General features: G+C 42.3%; 1 protein-coding gene across 1 annotated transcript; it reads left to right on the top strand.

The window, feature by feature from the left end:
• The first annotated feature begins 22,775 nt into the window (after positions 1-22,775).
• On the top strand, positions 22,776-23,702 carry LOC135636362 (U-box domain-containing protein 16-like). The gene has a single exon (XM_065148050.1). The coding sequence runs from the start codon at positions 22,776-22,778 to the stop codon at positions 23,700-23,702; it is 927 nt and encodes a 308-aa protein (XP_065004122.1).
• Positions 23,703-24,718: the final 1,016 nt, after the last annotated feature.

Raw genomic sequence — 24,718 nt, forward strand, 5'->3', positions numbered from 1 at the left:
TAGATGCTCATCCTAAGGAGCTAATCCTAGGAGACACATCAAAGGGGGTTCAAACACGATCTTCTTTTAAAAACTTTTATGCCAACGCCGCTTTTCTCTCCCAAATTGAACCCAAATGTGTTGATGAAGCCATGAAAGATGATTCATGGATTATCGCAATGCAAGATGAATTAAATCAATTTGAGAGAAATGAGGTGTGGACGCTTGTTCCTAGGCCAAATGACCATTTAGTAATTGGTACTAAATGGGTCTTTAGAAACAAGCAAGATGAAAATGGTATCGTGGTTAGAAACAAGGCTAGATTAGTGGCCAAAGGTTTCAACCAAGAAGAAGGTATCGATTACGAAGAAACCTTCGCACCTGTGGCTCGATTGGAAGCCATAAGGATGCTCCTTGCCTACGCTAGTTGCAATAATTTTAAGTTATTTCAAATGGATGTTAAAAGCGCTTTTCTAAATGGTTTCATTTCCGAAGAAATTTATGTTGAACAACCTCCTGGATTTGAAAACAATGGCTACCCTAATCATGTGTTTAGATTAACTAAAGCTCTCTATGGTTTAAAACAAGCCCCAAGGGCTTGGTATGAGAGACTTAGCTCTTTTTTCATTGAAAATAATTTCATAAAAGGCAAGGTTGATACTACATTGTTTATCAAGAATTTTGAAAATGATTTTCTCATTGTTCAGATTTATGTTGATGATATTATCTTTGGTTCTACAAATGAATCTCTTTGTGAATCCTTTACGAAAACTATGAGTCATGAATTCGAAATGAGTCTAATGGGAGAGTTAACATTCTTCTTAGGCCTACAAATCAAACAACTAAGCAATGGCATATTTATTAGTCAAACCAAATATGCTGTGAGTTTGCTAAAGAAGTTCAAAATGAATAATTCAAAAGCCATTGACACTCCTATGAGCACCTCCACTAAGTTAGAAATTGATGAGAATGGAGAAAGCTTCGATCAAAAAACCTATAGGGGTATGATAGGAAGTTTACTTTACCTTACTGCCACCAGACCAGACATCATGTTCAGTGTAGGACTTTGTGCTAGATTTCAATCAGACCCTAAGATATCTCATCTCAAAGCAGTCAAAAGAATACTCAGATATCTTAATGGAACTACCAATCTAGGATTATGGTACCCAAAATCAGAAAATTTTGAATTAACAGCCTATGCTGATGCGGACTTCGCTGGCTGTAAACTAGACAGAAAAAGCACATCAGGATCATGTCAATTTTTAGGACATGCCCTTGTATCCTGGTCATCTAAGAAACAAAACTCGGTTGCCCTATCAACAACCGAAGCTGAATACATTGCAGCAAGTGCATGCTGTGCACAAGTTGTATGGATGAAAAACACTTTAGAAGATTACAAAGTGAATCTTAAAGATATTCCCATTAAATGTGATAACACGAGTGCAATATGCTTAACTAAAAATCCTATACAACACTCAAGAACAAAACACATTGATATTAGACATCACTTTATACGAGATCATGTCTCTAATCATGATGTAACCATAGAGTTTATTGATACCAAACATCAACTAGCTGATATCTTCACAAAACCCCTATGTGAAGAACAATTTGATTACATAAGAAGAGAATTAGGAATGTTGATGTGTCCGAATACTTAAACTAGTTAAAATTATTTTTCGAATGATATTACTATTACATGCCTTGACAACGCTTGATCAAATAACATGTTGCAAATTATGTGACAAATATTTTTAACCAAATGCATGTAAGAAGTTCATTTTTCGGGTTGTATGCTAAAAATGGGATGTTCCCGTACACTCTTATGAAAACTCTTTGGAAAATGACTTTCCTCCGTCAAGCAAAAACAATAAAGAGATATATGTGTCATGACTTCCTTTATATGCTTGATAATGCTATCATGCTTTTTGTTGATGACAAAGGGGGAGAAACATATGAATTGATAAACACTATGTCATAGCTGAACTGCCATAATCATATCTATGTCATAGTTGCAAATACTTGAGTGATGCTATAAACAATGTTATGCCATCCTTGCATCACCAAGAGATATGTGAACATGTGCTATAGTTTGCATCAAATCTTGATTTAATATTCTATATTGTGAAGAAAATGCAAACTTGCTAGAAAATCTCAAATGTGTGCATCATGTAAAAAGTCCTTCGTAGCTTTATATGATTACATGATGAATGGTTACAAACACTATCATACAAACTTGATGATGTATGTCATGCCTTGACATCATTCTTGAAGAGATACATCATGATAGGCATCATGATGGGAGCAATTGATAAGTTTAACTGATCTAACTTATCAATACGTCACTTGAATTCTTAGGTCTTGAATTCAAGGTTGACTTATCTCAACCATGGCATATAGATAGGGGGAGTTAAGGACAACTCCTTTATCAATTGATTGTCATCATAAAAAAGGGGGAGATTGTTGAATCTCGGATTTTGATGATGAAGTCAATTGTCATTTGTTATCTAATCTATGTGTTGAGATAAGTGTGCAGGATTAACTACGATAAGAGTAAGACAAGCAGCAGGTGTTGCGCCGGAGTCAAGATCATGATCACGTTGGGAGTTCGAGAGTTCGACGGAAGTTCGGACGGTCGTCGGAGGTTCAGCGAGAACAGATCCGAGAAGTCCAGAAGCTTGCCAAGCGAAGCTCGTCGGAACTCGCCAAGTGGATCGTCGCAAAGTCCAGGAGTATGCCGGATGTCCGCAGAAGGATCACCGAGGGTTATCGGTTGATCGACGGAAGTTGGCCGGAAACTCGCCGGAAGAAGCGATTGACGCATCGGAGCAAAGCTGCAGAAGTTGTCTTAGAGTTAATCGTAGTTAGCATGATGATTAAGCATGAAAATGGGAGGTGATCCCATTAGCTTAATCTTGGGGCAATTGGGCCCCTGAAAAGATTCAAAGTGGGCCGAATGGAGTGAACCATTCGGACCCTGATTGCACCAGGAGGTGCAACCGCCCCAGCCAGGAGGTGCAACCGCCTGGGCTGTGGGGTTGGGAGGTGCAACCGCCCCAGCTAGGAGGTGCAACCGCCAGGGCTGCGAGGCTGGGAGGTGCAACCGCCCCAGCCGAGAGGTGCAACCGCCCAGAGCTCAGTCTTCGAGCTAGACTGGGCGGTGCAACCTCCTCTGCCAAGAGGTAGCACCGCCAGAGCTCAAGTTTCGAGCTCTGCCAGGCGATGCAACCACCGAGCTCAGTCTTCGAGCTCTAGCAGAGAGGTGCATCAGCCTGAGCTTAGTCTCGAGCTCTGCCAGGTGATGAAATCACCGAGCTCAGTCTTCGAGCTCTGGCAGAGAGGTGGATCAGCCTGAGCTCAGCTTGGAGCTCTGCCAGGTGATGCAACCACCGAGCTCAGTTTCGAGCTCTGCCAGGTGATGCAATCACCAAGCTCAGTCTTCGAGCTCTGCCAGGTGATGCAACCATCGAGCTCAGTCTTCGAGCTCTGGCAGAGAGAAGCAATCGCCTGAGCTCAGTCTTCGAGCTCTGCCAGGCGGTGCCACCTCTCCAGTCAAGAGGTGCAACCGCCTGATCCCAGAATTCTGGGATTTGATCGATTTGATCGTTTTGAGCTCGAATTTTGAATTGGGTTGGGGCCTATAAATACCCCACCCATTCAGCACTGAAAAGATACAGACCTACACCGAAATCTTGATCTTTTCTGTGATTCTAAGAGCTCAAAAGTGTTGTAAAGCCTTTAAGTCTCCTCCTTCTGTTCTTCAAGTTTTCAATTGTAAAGTGAGGAGAGAAAGGTCTGTAAAGGTTGTCTCCTAAGCCTGTCAAAAGGAGAGAAACTGTAAGAGGGAAGTTTGGCCTTCGCCCATTGAAGGAAGGCACCTAGTTGACGTCGGCAACCTCATCGGTGGAGGAAGCCAAAAGTGGAGTAGGTCAAGGCTGACCGAACCACTCTAAATCTCTGGTTTGCGTTCATTTTCGAGCACTTTATCATTACTGCAAACCTCCCTCATCTCTACTGCTCTCTGCGCTTTCACGAACAAGTTCTAAGTGCTGTTCTTCCAAATCTGCATTCAGACGTAAATTCGTATTTTCATACATTACAGTTTACGTTTACGTTTGATTCTGCAGAACTATTTTCCGCGCTTTTATGAACGAGCTTCTTTGCAGTTTACGCTTACATTTTAATCCTATTAATAACTGCAATCTGTCCTCTACGATTTTACGAACAAGTTTCAACATTTAGACGTAAAACTGCATTCAGACGTAAATCGGCTTTCCTCGCTCAATCATCAGATTTCAGTTCACGTTTACATCTTGATTTCAACTGCATACTGCCTTCTGCGAGTATACAAACGAGTTTCAAAGTTTAGACGTAAATCTGCGTCTAGACGTAAAACTGCGTTTAGACGTAAAACTGCGTTTAGACGTAAAACTGCGTTTAGACGTAAATCTGCGTTTAGACGTAAAACTGCGTTTAGACATAAATCTGCGTTTAGACGTAAATCTGCGTTTAGACGTAAATCTGCATTTAGACGTAAATCTGAGTTTAGACGCAAAACTGCGCTTAGACGCAAAACTGCGCTTAGACGCAAAACTGCGCTTAAACGCAATCTGCGCTTAGACGCAAACTGCACTTAGTTACAAACTAAGAATTTGCTTTTGCATCATAATAGTTTTTGAACGAACGCAGCTTTTGGTTTTTAAATTATTGTAAGATTTCCGCTGCACTAATTCACCCCCCCCCCTCTTAGTGCTCTCGATCCTAACATGCATCACCTGGCAGAGCTCGAGACTGAGCTCAGGCTGATGCACTTCTCTGCCAGAGCTCGAAGACTGAGCTCGGTGGTTGCATCGCCTGGCAGAGCTCGAAACTTGAGCTCTGGCGGTGCTACCTCTTGGCAGAGGAGGTTGCACCGCCCAGTCTAGCTCGAAGACTGAGCTCTGGGCGGTTGCACCTCTCGGCTGGGGCGGTTGCACCTCCCAGCCTCGCAGCCCTGGCGGTTGCACCTCCTGGCTGGGGCGGTTGCACCTCCCAACCCCACAGCCCAGGCGGTTGCACCTCCTGGCTGGGGCGGTTGCACCTCCTGGTGCAATCAGGGTCCGAATGGTTCACTCCATTCGGCCCACTTTGAATCTTTTCAGGGGCCCAATTGCCCCAAGATTAAGCTAATGGGATCACCTCCCATTTTCATGCTTAATCATCATGCTAACTACGATTAACTCTAAGACAACTTCTGCAGCTTTGCTCCGATGCGTCAATCGCTTCTTCCGGCGAGTTTCCTGCCAACTTCCGTCGATCAACCGATAACCCTCGGTGATCCTTCTGCGGACATCCGGCATACTCCTGGACTTTGCGACGATCCACTTGGCTAGTTCCGACGAGCTTCGCTTGGCAAGCTTCTGGACTTCTCGGATCTGTTCTCGCTGAACCTCCGACGACCGTCCGAACTTCCGTCGAACTCTCGAACTCCCAACGTGATCATGATCTTGACTCCGGCGCAACACCTGCTGCTTGTCTTACTCTTATCGTAGTTAATCCTGCACACTTATCTCAACACATAGATTAGATAACAAATGACAATTGACTTCATCATCAAAATCCGAGATTCAACAATCTCCCCCTTTTTGATGATGACAATCAATTGATAAAGGAGTTGTCCTTAACTCCCCCTATCTATATGCCATAGTTGAGATAAGTCAACCTTGAATTCAAGACCTAAGAATTCAAGTGACGTATTGATAAGTTAGATCAGTTAAACTTATCAATGCTCCCATCATGATGCCCATCATGATGTATCTCTTCAAGAATTATGTCAAGGCATGACATACATCATCAAGTTTGTATGATAGTGTTTGTAACCATTCATCATGTAATCATATAAAGCTACGAAGGACTTTTTACATGATGCACACATTTGAGATTTTCTAGCAAGTTTGCATTTTCTTCACAATATAGAATATCAAATCAAGATTTGATGCAAACTATAGCACATGTTCACATATCTCTTGGTGATGCAAGGATGGCATAACATTGTTTATAGCATCACTTAAGTATTTGCAACTATGACATAGATATGATTATGGCAGTTCAGCTATGACATAGTGTTTATCAATTCATATGTTTCTCCCCCTTTGTCATCAACAAAAAGCATGATAGCATTATCAAGCATATAAAGGAAGTCATGACACATATATCTCTTTATTGTTTTTGCTTGACGGAGGAAAGTCATTTTCCAAAGAGTTTTCATAAGAGTGTACGGGAACATCCCATTTTTAGCATACAACCCGAAAAATGAACTTCTTACATGCATTTGGTTAAAAATATTTGTCACATAATTTGCAACATGTTATTTGATCAAGCGTTGTCAAGGCATGTAATAGTAATAACATTCGAAAAATAATTTTAACTAGTTTAAGTATTCGGACACATCAACATTCCTAATTCTCTTCTTATGTAATCAAATTGTTCTTCACATAGGGGTTTTGTGAAGATATCAGCTAGTTGATGTTTGGTATCAATAAACTCTATGGTTACATCATGATTAGTGACATGATCTCGTATAAAGTGATGTCTAATATCAATGTGTTTTGTTCTTGAGTGTTGTATAGGATTTTTAGTTAAGCATATTGCACTCGTGTTATCACATTTAATGGGAATATCTTTAAGATTCACTTTGTAATCTTCTAAAGTGTTTTTCATCCATACAACTTGTGCACAGCATGCACTTGCTGCAATGTATTCAGCTTCGGTTGTTGATAGGGCAACCGAGTTTTGTTTCTTAGATGACCAGGATACAAGGGCATGTCCTAAAAATTGACATGATCCTGATGTGCTTTTTCTGTCTAGTTTACAGCCAGCGAAGTCCGCATCAGCATAGGCTGTTAATTCAAAATTTTCTGATTTTGGGTACCATAATCCTAGATTGGTAGTTCCATTAAGATATCTGAGTATTCTTTTGACTGCTTTGAGATGAGATATCTTAGGGTCTGATTGAAATCTAGCACAAAGTCCTACACTGAACATGATGTCTGGTCTGGTGGCAGTAAGGTAAAGTAAACTTCCTATCATACCCCTATAGGTTTTTTGATCGAAGCTTTCTCCATTCTCATCAATTTCTAACTTAGTGGAGGTGCTCATAGGAGTGTCAATGGCTTTTGAATTATTCATTTTGAACTTCTTTAGCAAACTCACAGCATATTTGGTTTGACTAATAAATATGCCATTGCTTAGTTGTTTAATTTGTAGGCCTAAGAAGAATGTTAACTCTCCCATTAGACTCATTTCGAATTCATGACTCATAGTTTTCGCAAAGGATTCACAAAGAGATTCATTTGTAGAACCAAAGATAATATCATCAACATAAATCTGAACAATGAGAAAATCATTTTCAAAATTCTTGATAAACAATGTAGTATCAACCTTGCCTTTTATGAAATTATTTTCAATGAGAAAAGAGCTAAGTCTCTCATACCAAGCCCTTGGGGCTTGTTTTAAACCATAGAGAGCTTTAGTTAATCTAAACACATGATTAGGGTAGCCATTATTTTTAAATCCAGGAGGTTGTTCAACATAAATTTCTTCGGAAATGAAACCATTTAGAAAAGCGCTTTTAACATCCATTTGAAATAACTTAAAATTATTGCAACTAGCGTAGGCAAGGAGCATCCTTATGGCTTCCAATCGAGCCACAGGTGCGAAGGTTTCTTCGTAATCGATACCTTCTTCTTGGTTGAAACCTTTGGCCACTAATCTAGCCTTGTTTCTAACCACGATACCATTTTCATCTTGCTTGTTTCTAAAGACCCATTTAGTACCAATTACTAAATGATCATTTGGCCTAGGAACAAGCGTCCACACCTCATTTCTCTCAAATTGATTTAATTCATCTTGCATTGCGATAATCCATGAATCATCTTTCATGGCTTCATCAACACATTTGGGTTCAATTTGGGAGAGAAAAGCGGCGTTGGCACAAAAGTTTTTAAAAGAAGATCGTGTTTGAACCCCCTTTGATGTGTCTCCTAGGATTAGCTCCTTAGGATGAGCATCTATATACTTCCAATCCTTGGGTAAGGATGTTTTGGAAGTGGATGCAACCAAGTTGCTGGTTGGAGACGGGGTTTCGTTTAAATTCAAGGAATCAAAATTAACATCATCATCAAGATCATTTTTCTTAATTTCTGAAATCTCATTGAAAACAACATGGATGGATTCTTCAATAATTAAGGTTCTTTTATTGAAGATGCGAAAAGCTTTAGAAATCGAAGAATAACCAAGAAAGATTCCTTCATCAGATTTAGCATCGAAATTTCCTAAGTTATCCTTTTCATTCAAGATAAAACACTTACACCCAAAGACTTTAAAATATGAGACATTGGGTTTTTTGTTATTCCATAACTCATAAGGAGTTTTGGTGAGTAAGGGTCTTACTAGGACTCTATTTAAAATATAGCATGCAGTGTTTACAGCTTCGGCCCAAAAATATTTGGGTAGGCTATGTTCATTCAACATGGTTCTTGCCATTTCTTGTAAATTTCGATTTTTTATTTCTACTACCCCATTTTGTTGAGGATTTCTTGGAGTAGAGAAGTTATGGTTGTATCCGTTGAGTTCACAGAATTCTTGGAAGTCATGGTTTTGAAATTCTCCACCGTGATCACTTCTAATTGACGAAATCATAGATTCCTTCTCATTTTGAACAAGTTTACAAAACTTGGTAAAATGTCTAAAGCATTCATTTTTTTGTTTTAAGAAGTAGGTCCATGTATATCTGCTGTAGTCATCAATAATGACAAAGGCGTATTTGCTACCTCCTAGACTCGATGTAGAGATTGGTCCGGACAAGTCCATATGGATCAATTGTAGGGGCCTAGAGGTGCTTATTTGATTCTTAGCTTTGAAGCTACCCCTAATTTGCTTACCTAATTGGCAAGCATCACATACATTATCTTTGATGAACTTGATATGAGGAATTCCTCTTACAAGTTCTCTAGATGATACTTGATTGATTAGTTTCATGCTAGCATGACCTAATCTTCTATGCCATAGCCAAGCATCCTCATTCATAACGGCAAAGCACATTTCATCACATAAGTCATTGATGTCAATAGTGTATACGTTGTTTTGTTTTAATGCAATCATAGATATATTTTTGTGTGGTTTTTCAATGATGCAGGCATTAGATTCAAATCTTATAATATATCCTTTATCACATAATTGACTAATGCTCAAGAGGTTATGTTTTAAACCATCAACTAGTAAAACATCTTCAATAGAGAGGTTGGATTTGTTACCTATGGTTCCTTTGCCAATGATTTTACCCTTGTTGTTGTCTCCGAAGGTGACATATCCTTCGTCTATGCTAGAGAGCTTAGAGAATTGAGATGGATCTCCGGTCATATGCCTTGAGCATCCACTATCAAGGTACCATTTCTTGCTCCTAGCTTGCGATTGTTTAGTTTTCTACAAGAAAGGATGATGTTTAGGTACCCATTTGCTTTTGGGTGCCTCATAAATAGATCTACATTTTCTATCATGTTGCATAGAGTTTATCATGGTTCCTTTAGGAACCCAAATTAATTTGTTTGGACTTATTTTCTTGAATGGACAACAATGTGTCTTGTGTCCAGATTTGCAACAAAAGTTGCACTTGGTTTGGTTTTGAACATGTAAGATGGGGCCTTTTACAAAGGTAGTTGGATTTCGGTGAGGACTCCTCACAAATCCAATCCCACTTCTTTTGGGAGCATGACCCTTGTTTGTAAGGATCATGTTTAATGACTTGCTACCAACCTCGAATTTCTTCAAGGTGTCCTTAAGTAGCAAGTTTTCTTTTTGTATAGTTTCTAAATCATGACATTTGATACATGAATTTAAACTATCATGATGTTCGACTTTTAACTTATCAAACTCACAAGTAAGATTATCATGTACCTTTTTTAGCAACTTGTATTTTCTATTTATAACTTTGCATTCATCAAATAAATCATGGAAGGCATTTAATAATTCATCGAAAGATAAATCAGCATCTAATAAATCCGTTACCTCCTCTTCGATGGCCATAAAGGCGTAATGAGCAACTTGCTCGGTGTTGGACTCCTCTTCCTCAGATGCGCTCGAATCATCCCATGTTGCTTGGAGCGCCTTCTTCTTTGTTGTTCTTTTCTTGACTTGGGGACAATCACTCTTGTAGTGTCCCGGCTTTTTACATTCGTAGCAGATTACTTGGTCCTTCTTGGGTTCAAGTTTATTTTTCACATCGTTTTTAAACTTGTTTCTATTGAAGAATTTCTTAAACTTTCTTGTCAAAAGTGCCAAGTCATCGTCACAATCCTCATCACTTGAGTTTTCTCTCAAGTGGCATTCAGAAGTTTTAAGTGCCATATCCTTCCTGTTCTTTGGAAGGATGTCTTCTTGCTCTTCATGAGCTTTGCAGGTCATTTCGTAGGTCATTAATGACCCGATTAGTTCTTCAAGAGGGAAATTTCGCAGATCTTTTGCCTCTTGAATGGCGGTGACTTTAGGATCCCAACTCTTAGGAAGGGATCTTAGTATCTTATTAACAAGCTCAAAATCCGAAAAGCTCTTTCCGAGTCCTTTTAGACCGTTGACGACATCCGTGAAACGGGTAAACATGTCGCCAATGGTTTCACTCGGTTTCATTCGAAAAAGTTCAAAAGAATGCAGCAACAGATTGATTTTTGACTCTTTCACTCTACTTGTGCCCTCGTGGGTCACTTCAAGTGTGTGCCAAATATCAAAAGCAGTTTCGCAAGTTGAAACACGATTAACCTCGTTTTTATCAAGTGCGCAAAATAAGGCATTCATAGCCTTTGCATTAAGAGCGAAAGCCTTCTTCTCCAAATCGTTCCAATCGATCATTGGAAGAGAAGATTTTGAAAATCCATTTTCAACAAGGTTCCACAGTTCAAAATCCATAGAAATAAGAAAGATCCTCATTTGGGTCTTCCAGTAAGTGTAGTCCGTTCCACTGAACATGGGTGGACGTGTAATCGAATGCCCCTCTTGGTTTCCGGCGTATGCCATCTCTCTTGGGTTTTAATCCTTTAGAGAGTTAACCTCGCTCTGATACCAATTGTTAGGATCGAGAGCACTAAGAGGGGGGGGGGGTGAATTAGTGCAGCGGAAATCTTACAATAATTTAAAAAGCAAAAGCTGCGTTCGTTCAAAAACTATTATGATGCAAACTAAAATTCTCAGTTTGTATCTAAGTGCAGTTTGCGTCTAAGCGCAGATTGCGTTTAAGCGCAGTTTTGCGTCTAAGCGCAGTTTTGCGTCTAAGCGCAGTTTTGCGTCTAAACTCAGATTTACGTCTAAATGCAGATTTACGTCTAAACGCAGATTTACGTCTAAACGCAGATTTACGTCTAAACGTAGTTTTACGTTTAAACGCAGATTTACGTCTAAACGCAGTTTTACGTCTAAACGCAGTTTTACGTCTAAACGCAGATTTACGTCTAAACGCAGTTTTACGTCTAGACGCAGATTTACGTCTAAACTTGGAAACTCGTTTGTATACTCGCAGAAGGCAGTATGCAGTTGAAATCAAGACGTAAACGTGAACTGAAATCTGATGATTGAGCGAGGAAAGCCAATTTACGTCTGAATGCAGTTTTACGTCTAAATGTTGAAACTCGTTCGTAAAATCGTAGAGGACAGATTGCAGTTATTAATAGAATTAAAATGTAAGCGTAAACTGCAAAGAAGCTCGTTCGTAAACGCACGGAAAACAGTTCTGCAGAATCAAATGTAAACGTAAACTGTAATGTATGAAAATACGAATTTACGTCTGAATGCAGATTTGGAAGAACAGCACTTAGAACTTGTTCGTGAAAGCGCAGAGAGCAGTAGTGATGAGGGAGGTTTGCAGTAATGATAAAGTGCTCGAAAATAAACGCAAACCAGAGATTTAGAGTGGTTCGGTCAGCCTTGACCTACTCCACTTTTGGCTTCCTCCACCGATGAGGTTGCCGACGTCAACTAGGTGCCTTCCTTCAATGGGCGAAGGCCAAACTGCCCTTTTACAATTTCTCTCCTTTTGACAGGCTTAGGAGACAACCTTTACAGACCTTTCTCTCCTCACTTTACAATTGAAAACTTGAAGAACAGAAGGAGGAGACTTAAAGGCTTTACAACACTTTTGAGCTCTTAGAATCACAGAAAAGATCAAGATTTCGGTGTAGGTCTGTATCTTTTCAGTGCTGAATGGGTGGGGTATTTATAGGCCCCAACCCAATTCAAAATTCGAGCTCAAAACGATCAAATCGATCAAATCCCAGAATTCTGGGATCAGGCGGTTGCACCTCTTGACTGGAGAGGTGGCACCGCCTGGCAGAGCTCGAAGACTGAGCTCAGGCGATTGCTTCTCTCTGCCAGAGCTCGAAGACTGAGCTCGATGGTTGCATCACCTGGCAGAGCTCGAAGACTGAGCTTGGTGATTGCATCACCTAGCAGAGCTCGAAACTGAGCTCGGTGGTTGCATCACCTGGCAGAGCTCCAAGCTGAGCTCAGGCTGATCCACCTCTCTGCCAGAGCTCGAAGACTGAGCTCGGTGATTGCATCACCTGGCAGAGCTCGAGACTGAGCTCAGGCTGATGCACTTCTCTGCCAGAGCTCGAAGACTGAGCTCGGTGGTTGCATCGCCTGGCAGAGCTCGAAACTTGAGCTCTGGCGGTGCTACCTCTTGGCAGAGGAGGTTGCACCGCCCAGTCTAGCTCGAAGACTGAGCTCTGGGCGGTTGCACCTCTCGGCTGGGGCGGTTGCACCTCCCAGCCTCGCAGCCCTGGCGGTTGCACCTCCTGGCTGGGGCGGTTGCACCTCCCAACCCCACAGCCCAGGCGGTTGCACCTCCTGGCTGGGGCGGTTGCACCTCCTGGTGCAATCAGGGTCCGAATGGTTCACTCCATTCGGCCCACTTTGAATCTTTTCAGGGGCCCAATTGCCCCAAGATTAAGCTAATGGGATCACCTCCCATTTTCATGCTTAATCATCATGCTAACTACGATTAACTCTAAGACAACTTCTGCAGCTTTGCTCCGATGCGTCAATCGCTTCTTCCGGCGAGTTTCCTGCCAACTTCCGTCGATCAACCGATAACCCTCGGTGATCCTTCTGCGGACATCCGGCATACTCCTGGACTTTGCGACGATCCACTTGGCTAGTTCCGACGAGCTTCGCTTGGCAAGCTTCTGGACTTCTCAGATCTGTTCTCGCTGAACCTCCGACGACCGTCCAAACTTCCGTCGAACTCTCGAACTCCCAACGTGATCATGATCTTGACTCCGGCGCAACACATGCTGCTTGTCTTACTCTTATCGTAGTTAATCCTGCACACTTATCTCAACACATAGATTAGATAACAAATGACAATTGACTTCATCATCAAAATCCGAGATTCAACAGCTTGGTCAATCTTGACATACATCCACTTTTGGATTCCTCCTTCGATGAGGTCACCAACCTTCACTAGAGGCCTTCGTGTTGAATCTCGTATTTTGATGATGAAACTACTTTATATATGTTTATGATTTAATCTGTGTTTTGAGTGACGCAGGATGCTTCGATCAGGATGAGACAATTAAAGCAGGAAAATCATGTTGTGCCGGAGGAACATGTTAGAAGATTGGACGTCGGGCTGGTGGATCGGTCGACGTATCAACAGAAAGCTTCAGGCCATGGACTCGGGCATCGGGCCAAGAAAAGCGGGTATTGTGCCAAGGATATCGAAGTTGCGGAGTCAACTGACCGATTGAGCAATAGGCTGCAGGAGAGGACGATGCGCCGAAAAATCGGACGAAGCGTCGAGGGACCAATGACATGCCAGACAACATGGTTAATTGCTTAGGATTAATTGTCTCGATCGAAGTTTTGTTTTAAGTGTGCAGGATTAACTACGATGGAAGAAAGACATGCAGTAGGAGTTGCGCCGGAGTCAAGACAATGATCACGTTGGGAGTTCAAGAGTTTAACGGAAGTTCGGACAGTCGTCGGAGGTTCTACGGGAACAAATCCAAGAAGTCCATAAGCTTGCCAAAGAAGCTTGTCGGAACTCGCCAAGTGGATCGTCGCAAGTGTTAGGATCGGAGCGGCACTAAGAGGGGGGGGGGTGAATTAGTGCAGCGGATTAAAACTTCGGTTTTAGAAAAATCTTTCGTACGATAAGAACGGAACTTGAAAAGCTTCACTTGAAAGCGTATTCTTAAAGTTACGCAGCAAAGGTAATAAGGAACTAAAGCATGTAAAAAGGTTTGTAGTAATGTAAATAGCAATAATAAAATGCAAACTAGAGATTACGTCGATTTTAGAGTGGTTCGGTCAAATGACCTACATCCACTTGCGAGGCCCCTCTTCGATGAGGCTCCCACCTTCCACTAGCAAATCTCTTGAAATGGAAGGGTAAATACCCCTCTTACAACCTTTTACAAGCAGTTCACCCTCTTACAAATTTTCAATAAGAAAGAAGGAGGAGAACTCTCTAGCAAATTGAAAACAAGACTTGCTAAGACTTTCTAAGACTTTTCTATCAATCAAATGCTTCTCAAAAGTTGTAATCTCAGCTGAGATTTGAGGGGTATTTATAGGCCTCAAGAGGATTCAAATTTGAGCTCCAAAATTTGAATTCTCTTTGGGTTCCCGATGCTGGCGGTGCCACCGCCCAACGCTCGGGTGCTGGACGATGCAACCGCCCAGCCCAGGAGGTGTCACCACCCAACTCTCGGGTGCTAGGCGGTGCCACCGCCTGGCTCTCCGGTTCACTGGTTTGGCTTAATTTTAGCCCAAACCAAATCTGACTTTGGGCCCAGTTGGCCCCTAACCAGGATATAGGATTATCTCTTAATCCTAATCCTAATTACAAGTGAATTACATAACAAAACACATCCTAAGCAAGTTTTCAACCGCGAACGTCGAGTCTTGTTCCGGCGAACTTTCCGACGAACTTTCTTCCGACGGACTCCCATCAAGCTCCCGATCTTGTGATGACTTTAACGAGTAGCCGAGCCTTCTCGGTGATCTCCGTGAACCTTCGACGATCTCTTCGGCGAACTTTCGAAAATTCCGATAGGTTCCCGATTTCTTCTCGGTTGGTTCCGGCAGCATCTCCGACGATTCTTCGGACTCTTAAACGTCCATCGATCTTGACTCCGGTATTCTTGCTTTGTGTTTTCTGGTTATCGTAGTTAATCCTGCACACTTAACTCAATAATATGGATTAGATTAATTAACCCATCAATTGATTTCATCATCAAAATCCGAGATTCAACAATCTCCCCCTTTTTGATGATGACAATCAATTGATGACGGAGTTAAACATAACTCCCCCTATCTATATGCCATATTATGAGAAGATGAAAACACTTGAATTCCATCCATAGAATTCAAGCATAAACCGATAAGTTCTAACCGTAGAACTTATCGTCATTCTCATTAAGCAATAGTAAATACAAAACTTCGAGGAAAATCATGATAAGAGACAATTTTTACTACGATAGAAGATAAATATTTTCAACATGAATTTCATGATGTAAATGTAAGGCATGCCTTCAATATGATCAATCAATCTTGCGATATTTTCAAGGATTTTGCAAGCCATATAAGACATTCATATCACACAAGTTTTTGTAATTCATATAAGTCATGCTATTGTTATGGTGTAAGTCTTCACTTAGTCATCACTTCTCCCCCTTTGTCATCAACAAAAAGAGACAAGCCAGCTAATTGATGATCATAGAAAAAAGGTTTAGCATTTAATAGGAAACAAAGTTCATCATTCAAATTTGCCAAAAATAGTTTATCCAAAAGACATCATCATTTATGCAGATCAAAACAGTAGTTATCTAAAAGGAAGGATCAGTTATCGTTCAATCGATGACAAACTTTGAACTTGTTGTTAAAAGCAAACAGAACAGAATAAAAAGATACATCAATTTAATCCTTAGGATGTAATCCACAGTGCTGATACATGATATCTATTTTTTCATTCATTTGTCGTAGTGTCTTCAAAATTTCACCATAATGAGATCTTCAGAGGAAGAAACAGGAGCTGAAGGTGCTGCGCCAAAGGGACTAGGAGGAGGAGATTCATTTCCCATAAGAATTGGTGTTTCGGGGTATTCTATTGGTGGAGGAATTGGATCCGTCCTTCTAGACTGCCTAACCCATATGCCATTGCTAAAAGTGCACCTAAGTCTTTTCAGTAGGTTTTTATTTATTATGTTATATCGATCATTTTGAATAGATTCTTCATCGGGTGGAATGCAAATGTCATAGGCATGAAGAAATCTAGTGATTAACCTCCCATATGGCAATATAGTATCTTTAGCCATAATATCCTGCATGTGTTGGCGAATTAAGTACCCAAAATAATTATGCTGACCGGTCATAATCCAATACATGGTTCCTATCTCTATTTGACTTATTTCGTCAAGATGAAATTGTCTGGGGAATATGATGCTTGTGATAATGTGACGAAGAATTTTAGAGTTGAAAGGCAGTAAGTGTTCACAGCTCTTGGGTAGGAAGTCAAGGTTTGGATTTGCAAAAATTGTTTCTACGGCTTCGGTATAGGTTGCTCCTATTGTGTTGACGTCCCATTTACCTTTAAAATAGCATCCCCTATCTTTTTCAGTTTTGGCAATTAGCTCACAAATAGTGCTGTCAAATATTCTAATGGGTGTTCCTAGAAGGTAAGTGCTTAGGCTATCGTTGTCCTCATATAGGTTGGCATAGAACAATCTAACTAATCGCGGATAGATTGGTTCATCTATTTGTAGTAGAGGTAGAGCTTCTAGGTGTGCAAACCACCTAATGGGTTCTAAGTCCTCTAGTTCATCCAGATCAACGTATTTTCCCTTATGGATACATCGTGTTTCAAATTTTGGAAAGCTAAGGGCTACCTCTTTTGATCTAAAAAGATCATGGTCAAATGAATCTCCTTCAATCCTTTTTCCTTTTGATCTCTTAGGAGCCATTATCTAGACAAGATGATGATGAAATTGTGAAAAATAAGCAAGGGAAAGAGGAAAGAAAAGAGGGAATGAGATACCAAAAAGAGGGATTTCAAGTGTTACCTTATGGAGATTATGTTGAGAGATGGAAAGCTTGGACCACCAAGAATCCTTCTCCAATGCTTCTAAGAGTTAGAATGAGGGTTAGAGGGAATGGGAGAGGGTTTTGAGAGCTTTTTTTTTGGGTTGGGGGCGGTGACGAATGAGGGTTAGAGGGAATGGGAGAGGGTTTTGAGAGCTTTTTTTTTGGGTTGGGGGCGGTGTCACCGCCGGCCCTAACCCCTCGAGTTAATAAGGGTCGCTCGGTCGGTGCCACCGCCAAATCGAGCGGTATCACCGCCTGGCGCCCGAGCGCCAGGCGATGCAACCGTCGGATCTGGCGGTGCCACCGCTGGCATCCCGCGGAGGAAAGAAAAAAAATTTTTCTTCCTCCCTTTTGTTTAGCTTCTTCCCTCAAGATCATAAGTTATACTTTAATGGATCATCTTGAATTGAAGAAGAAGGAAGAAATCAAATCCACAAAAGAAAGGAAAAGGACGAGTCATTTTTCGTGAAGCTCATTTTAGGGACAATTTAACATGCCTAATTCCCTTCTAATGAATTCAAATTGATCTTCGTTCAAAGCTTTTGTAAATATATCTGCTAATTGATGCTTTGTGTCAATGAATTTTAGAACAACATCATTGTTAAGGATATGATCGCGTATGAAATGATGCCTAACGTCGATGTGCTTAGTTCTAGAGTGCAGAATTGGATTTTTAGTAAGACATATGGCACTAGTATTATCACATTTTATGGAAATATTTTTAGAGTGAATTCCATAGTCTTCTAATGTATTTTTCATCCAAATGACTTGTGCACAACATGCACTTGCAGCAATGTATTCGGCTTCCGCCGTAGATAGTGCAACTGAATTTTGTTTCTTGGAAGTCCAAGAAACAAGTGCATGTCCTAAAAATTGGCATGTTCCGGATGTACTTTTTCTATCTATCCTGCATCCGCTAAAATCGGCATCTGCATAAGCTATTAGATCGAATTTTTCAGATTTTGGATACCACAATCCTAAATTTGGAGTTCCTTTATACCTAAATATTCTTTTAACACTCTACAGATGAGATAATTTAGGATTAGATTGAAACCTAGCGCAAAGTCCTATACTAAACATAATATCTGATCTAGTCGCGGTGAGGTAGAGTAGACTACCTATCATTCCCCTATATGTTTTTTGATCGAAATTTTCACTATTTTCATCCATAACTAACTTAGTCGCAGTACTCATAGGGGTGTTTATTGCTTTTGAATTTGTTGAATCTCGGATTTTGATGATGAAGTCAATTGTCATTTGTTGTCTAATCTATGTGTTGAGATAAGTGTGCAGGATTAACTATGATGAAAGTTAGACAAGCAGTAGGAGTTACGCCGGAGTCAAGTTCATGATCACGTTGGGAGTTCGAGAGTTCGACGGAAGTTCGGACGGTCGTCGGAGGTTCTGCGAGAACAGATCCGAGAAGTCCAGAAGCTTGCCAAGCGAAGCTCGTCAGAACTCGCCAAGTGGATCGTCGCAAAGTCCAGGAGTTTGCCAGAAGTCCGCAGAAGCATCACCGAGGGTTCATCGGATGATCGACGGAAGTTCGCCGGAAACTCGCCAGAAGAAGCGATTGACGTTCCGAAGCAAAGCTGCAGAAATTGTCTTAGATTTAATCGTAGTTAGCAAGTTGATTAAGTTAGAAATGGGAGGTGATCCCATTAGCTTAATCCTGGGGCAATTGGGCCCCTGAAGAACTCAAATTGGGTCGAATGGTTCAACCCATTCGGACCCAAGTTGCTGTGGGAGGTGCAACCGCCCAGGCAGGGAGGTAGCACCGCCCAGGCTAAGTCTCCCAGCGAGACTGGGCGGTGCAACCGCTCCAGCCAAGAGGTGCAACCGCCGAGGGCTCAGTCTCCAAGCGAGACTGGGCGGTGCAACCTCCTCGGTCAAGAGGTAGCACCGCCAGAGCTCAAGTTTCGAGCTCTGCCAAGCGGAGCAACCACCGAGCTCAGACTTCGAGCTCTGCCAGGCGGTGCAACCACCGAGCTCAGTCTTCGAGCTCTGCCAGGCAGTGCAACCACCGAGCTCAGTCTTCGAGCTCTGGTAGAGAGGTGCATCAGCCTTTGCTCAGTTTCGAGCTCTGCCAGGTGATGCAACCACCGAGCTCAGACTTCGAGCTCTGCCAGGTGGTGCAACCACCGAGCTCAGTCTTCGAGCTCTGCCAGGCGGTGCAACCATTGAGCTCAGTCTTCGAGCTCTGGCAGAGAGGAGCAATCGCCTGAGCTCAGTCTTAGAGCTCTACCAGGCGGTGCCACCTCTCCAGTCAAGAGGTGCAACCGCCTGATCCCGGAATTCTGGGATTTGATCGTTTTGAGCTCCAAAATTGAACTAGGTTGGGGCCTATAAATACCCCACCCATTCAGCACAGAAAGTAATAGATCCACTCCGAATTCTTGATCTTTTCTGTGATTCTAAGAGCTCAAAATTGTGTAAAGTCCAAAAGTTCTCCTCTTTCTGTTCTTCAAAATCTTGAGTTGTAAAGAGAGGAGAGAAAGGATCTGTAAAGGTTGTCTCCTGAGCCTGTCAAAAGGAGAGAAACTGTAAAAGGGCAGTTGGCCTTCGCCTATTGAAGGAAGGCCTCTAGTTGACGTCGGCAACCTCATCGATGGAGGAAGCCAAAAGTGGAGTAGGTCAAGACTGACCGAACCACTCTAAATCTCTGGTTTGCGTTTATTTTTTAGCACTTTATCATTACTGCGAACCTCCTACATAGCTACTGCCCTCTGCGCTTTTACGAACGATTCTCTAAGTTCAGATCTTTCCGAATCTGCATTGAGACATAAATCGGTGTTTTCGTACGATCTTTACATCGCAGTTTACGCTTACGCTTTGATTCCATTCATAACTGTGAACTGCTTTCTGCACATTCACAAAAAGATTTTCAAAGTTCAGTTTCTGCGTTTAGACGTAAAATTGCGTTTAGACGCAAAACTGTGTTTAGACGTAAAACCACGTTTAGACGCAAAATTACGTTCAGACGCAAAACTGCGTTCAGACGCAAAACTGCGTTTAGACGTAAAACTGTGTTCAGACGTAAAACTGCGTTCAGACGTAACACTGCGTTTAGACGTAAAACTGCGTTTAGACGTAAAACTGCGTTTAGACGTAAAACTGAGTTTAGACGTAAAACTGCGTTTAGATGCAAACTGCGTTTAGACGTAAACTGCTCTTAGACGAAATCTGCGCTTAGACGCAAACTGCGCTTAAATACAAACTGTGAATCGGCTTTTGCATCATAATAGATTTTATTGAACGAACGCACCTTTCAATTTTAAATTGCTATAAGATTTCCGCTGCACTAATTCACCCCCCCCCCCCTCTTAGTGCTCTAGATCCTAACAATTGGTATCAGAGCAAGGTTGACTCTCTAATGGATTAAAACCCAAGAGAGATGACATACGCCGGAAACCAAGAGGGGCATTCTATTACACGTCCACCCATGTTCAGTGGGACGGACTACACCTACTGGAAGACCCGTATGAGGATCTTTCTTATTTCTATGGATTTTGAACTGTGGAACCTTGTTGAAAACGGATTTTCAAAATCTTCTCTTCCAATGATCGATTGGAATGAATCGGAGAAGAAGGCTTTCGCTCTTAATTCAAAGGCTATGAATGCCTTATTTTGCGCACTTGATAAAAACGAGTTTAATCGTGTTTCAACTTGCGAAACTACATTTGATATTTGGCACACACTTGAAGTGACCCACGAGGGAACAAGTAGAGTGTAAGAGTCAAAAATCAATCTGTTGTTGCATTCTTTTGAACTTTTCCGAATGAAACCGAGTGAAACCATTGGCGACATGTTTACCCGTTTCACGGATGTCGTCAACGGTCTAAAAGGACTCGGAAAAAGTTTTTCGGATTTTGAACTCGTAAATAAGATACTAAGATCCCTTCCTAAGAGTTGGGATCCTAAAGTCACTGCTATTCAAGAGGCAAAAGATCTGCGCAACTTCCCTCTTGAAGAACTAATCGGGTCATTAATGACCTACGAAATGACTTGTAAAGCTCATGAAGAGCAAGAAGACATCCTTCCAAAGAACAAGAAGGATATGGCACTCAAAACTTCTGAATGCCACTTGAGAGAAAACTTAAGTGATGAGGACTGTGATGATGACTTGGCACTTCTAACAAGAAAGTTTAAAAAGTTCTTTAAAAGAAACAAGTTTAAGAATGATACAAAAAATAAACTTGAACCCAAGAAGGACCAAGTAATCTGCTATGAATGCAAAAAACCGGGACATTACAAGAGTGATTGTCCCCAAGTCAAAAGGAGAACGTCAAAGAAAAAGGCGCTTCAAGCAACTTGGGATGACTCAAGCGCATTCGAAGAAGAGGAGTCCAACACCGAGCAAGTTGCTCATTACGCCTTAATGGCCATCGAAGATGAGGTAACAAATTCAATAGATGCAGATTTATCATTCGATGAATTATTAAATGCTTTCCATGAATTGTTTGATGAGTGTAAGATTATCAGTAGTAAATACAAACTGCTAAAAAAGGAGCATGATAGTCTTATTTGTAATTTCGATAAGTTAAATGCTGAACATCATGATAGTTTAAGCCCATGCATAAAATGCCATGATCTAGAAACTCTCAAAAAAGAAAACTTGCTACTTAAGGACACCTTGAAGAAATTCGAGGTTGGTAGCAAGTCATTGAACATGATCCTTACAAACAAGGGTCACATTCCCAAAAGAAGTGGCATTGGATTCGTGAGAAGTCCTCACCAAAATCCAACCACCTTCATAAAAGGCCCCATCTTACATATTCGACATCAAGACAAATGTAACTTCTGTTGTAAATTCGAACACAAGACACATTGTTGTCCATTCAAGAAAATAAGTCCAAACAAATTGATTTGGGTTCCTAAAGGAACCATAATAAACTCCATGCAACATGATAAACAATGTATATCTATTTGTGAGAAACCCAAAGGCAAATGGGTACCTAAAAATCATCCCTTCCTATAAAAACATTAAAATTTTAGGCTGGAGCAAGAATTAATATTCTGCTCCTTGATTCTCGACAATCATAACCCAAAAGTCAAAAGGAACTCGCAACGCTTAAATGACGAGTGGAAATTATGAAATCACAAATAGGATTTGGATGCAACCTAATGTGACTTTTCAGAAACATATGATTCACATATCCCCTTGATCATCGAATCTATCAATATTATTCATTCATCATCTTCAAATCAAACCTTGTATCATGAAGAAACTAAGTATGTCATAAACTTGAAAAGATTACCAACTTGAACGAACTATCACAAACATGCGTACGACAGTGGGAGTATGCACGTTATAAGATCTATCTTAATCATACAAGTTTTCTTTAAAATAAAAACTCATATGAAACGTTAATTGCTCTGAATGAAAACTCTCCTCAAGACAAAACACCCCTGATCAAATCACAACAAAGTGCTCACAGCCTGCAGGCGGTGGCACCTCTCCAGCTGGCGATGGCACCTCCAGCCATCACGGGTTGCCAGCAGTTGCACCGCTCCAGCCAGAGGTGCAACCGCCCGCAACTCTGCCTTTTTAACCCACGCTAGGGCCGGCGGTGAAACCGACCCCAACTGACTTCCCTTCCCTTCTCTACTCCTCCAAGCCTCCTCCATCTCCACTCCACTCCGTTTAGCTTCCCAAATACCTCTCATTTCGGAGCAAAACATCAAGAATGACGGCGTCCTTCCTCGTGGAGGAGCTCGCGACAGCACCTTCGACGGAGGCCGCACACCGGCTCGTCCACGAGCTGCGGCTACTGGCCAAGCACGGGTCCGACAACCGCGCCTTAGTGGCGGAGGCCGGCGCAATCCCCCTGCTCCTCCCGCTGCTCCGGTCAGCCGACGCTGGGCTACAGGTCAACGCCGTGACCGCGCTGCTCAATCTGTCGATCTTGGAGGCCAACAAACGGCGTATCATGCACGCGGACGGCGCCGTCGACGGCGTCGTCCACGTCCTAGCAGAGGGCACCACGTGGCGAGCAAAGGAGAACGCCGCCGCCACCGTGCTCAGTCTCTGCTCCGTCCACTCCTACCGTCGGCGGCTCGCGCGGCACCCCCGCATGGTGGAGGTGCTGGTGCAGATGGCGCGCGATGGCCCCGCCAGCGCGAAGAAGGACGCCATGGCCGCCATCCTGAGCCTTGCCGGGGACCGAGAGAATACCGGGCGCCTGGTGGAGGGCGGGGTAGTGGCAGCAGCGCTGGAGACCGCGGGAGAACCCGAGGTCGCGGAGGAGGCGTCAGCGGTGCTGGCGGCGGTGGCGAGGAGGGGCGGGGCGGAAGCCGTGGCGGAGGCGGAGGGGGCGGTGGCCCGGTTGGTCGGGGTGCTTCGGCGGGGTTCGGACTGGGCGAGGGAGAGCGCGGCGGCGGCGCTGGTGGCGGTGTGCCGACGAACGGGGGCGTCGATAGTGGCAGAGCTGGCGGCGGTGCCGGGGATCGAGTGGGTGATCTGGGAACTGATGGGGGCGGGGACGGAACGGGCGAGGCGGAAGGCGGCGGCGCTGAGTCGAATCTGCCGGCGGTGGGCGGCTGCAGTCGAGGCGGAACGCACGGCCAGGTTCTCTGCTATGAGCGTCACAGCGGCCTCCACTACGGTCGCATAATGATTGAAAGGTCAACGATGACAACTCGAGGTGTACAGGCAACAGGATCCGTTAGATTTGGTGTAGCCGCTCAGGATCGGACGGATGCGATTCTTTCTCGTAAACTGTTCATAACCGAGTGATTCTTTCCCTAATTTTCGATTTTTGAGTTTTTTTTTCTTCAAAACCATCTTTATACAATCAGTGTATGCCGCAGATATGATTCGAATAGCAGACTCCTTCCTCCATAAATAATCCTTATTGTTCATTGGCGTGCGACTTGTGGTTGGTGATTGGGTTCAGGAGCTCCATCAACATTATCATTTACAGAACCAACACAAGAAAAATAATTTGGAAATTGCTTCAATGTTGTGGACTCATAAAATGGACTAAATTAAATGCTGCAATTTCCGCCTAAATTAGTCCAAGTATCGATCAATATGAATGTGTCCCAAGTACAAGTAATGTTTTCGCTACCATAGGTATTCTCTAAGAACCTCTTAAATTCTGTTTTGTTCTCTTGCTCATCTTTATCCCTCTAAACTGCTGTAGTTATGGGATCTAGAAGATCCTCAAGGGACAAGGGAAAGAGGAGATTAGTAGAAGAGTTTGATTTCACCCTCTTTGATTCAAAAAACCATGCTGAAAAATTTTCCTCCTTCGAACTTAGAAGCATTCATAAGGGAAAATACGTAGATATACATGAACTTAGAGACTTAGAAACTATCCAATGGTTTGCAAACCTAGATCTACTTTCAATCTTACAGATTAATGAACCCATCTATCCTAGGCTAGTTCGATTGTTTTACAATAACATACAAATAGATGAGGAAGAAAGGATGTCCACCTATCTTTTAGGACAACACATCTCAATCACTGATAGATTCATTTGTGATATGATAGACATTCCCATGAAAAGCATAGGACTTTACTTTAGAGGATCATGGGTTGATGAAACTATTGGAACATCCTATGTTGAAGCCTTAGGAACAATCTTTGCCAATCCCGACATAACATTTGTTCCTAAAAGTTGTGAA

This window comes from Musa acuminata, chromosome BXJ3-4 (genome assembly GCF_036884655.1).
Source record: "Musa acuminata AAA Group cultivar baxijiao chromosome BXJ3-4, Cavendish_Baxijiao_AAA, whole genome shotgun sequence".
Lineage (NCBI taxonomy): Eukaryota > Viridiplantae > Streptophyta > Magnoliopsida > Zingiberales > Musaceae > Musa > Musa acuminata.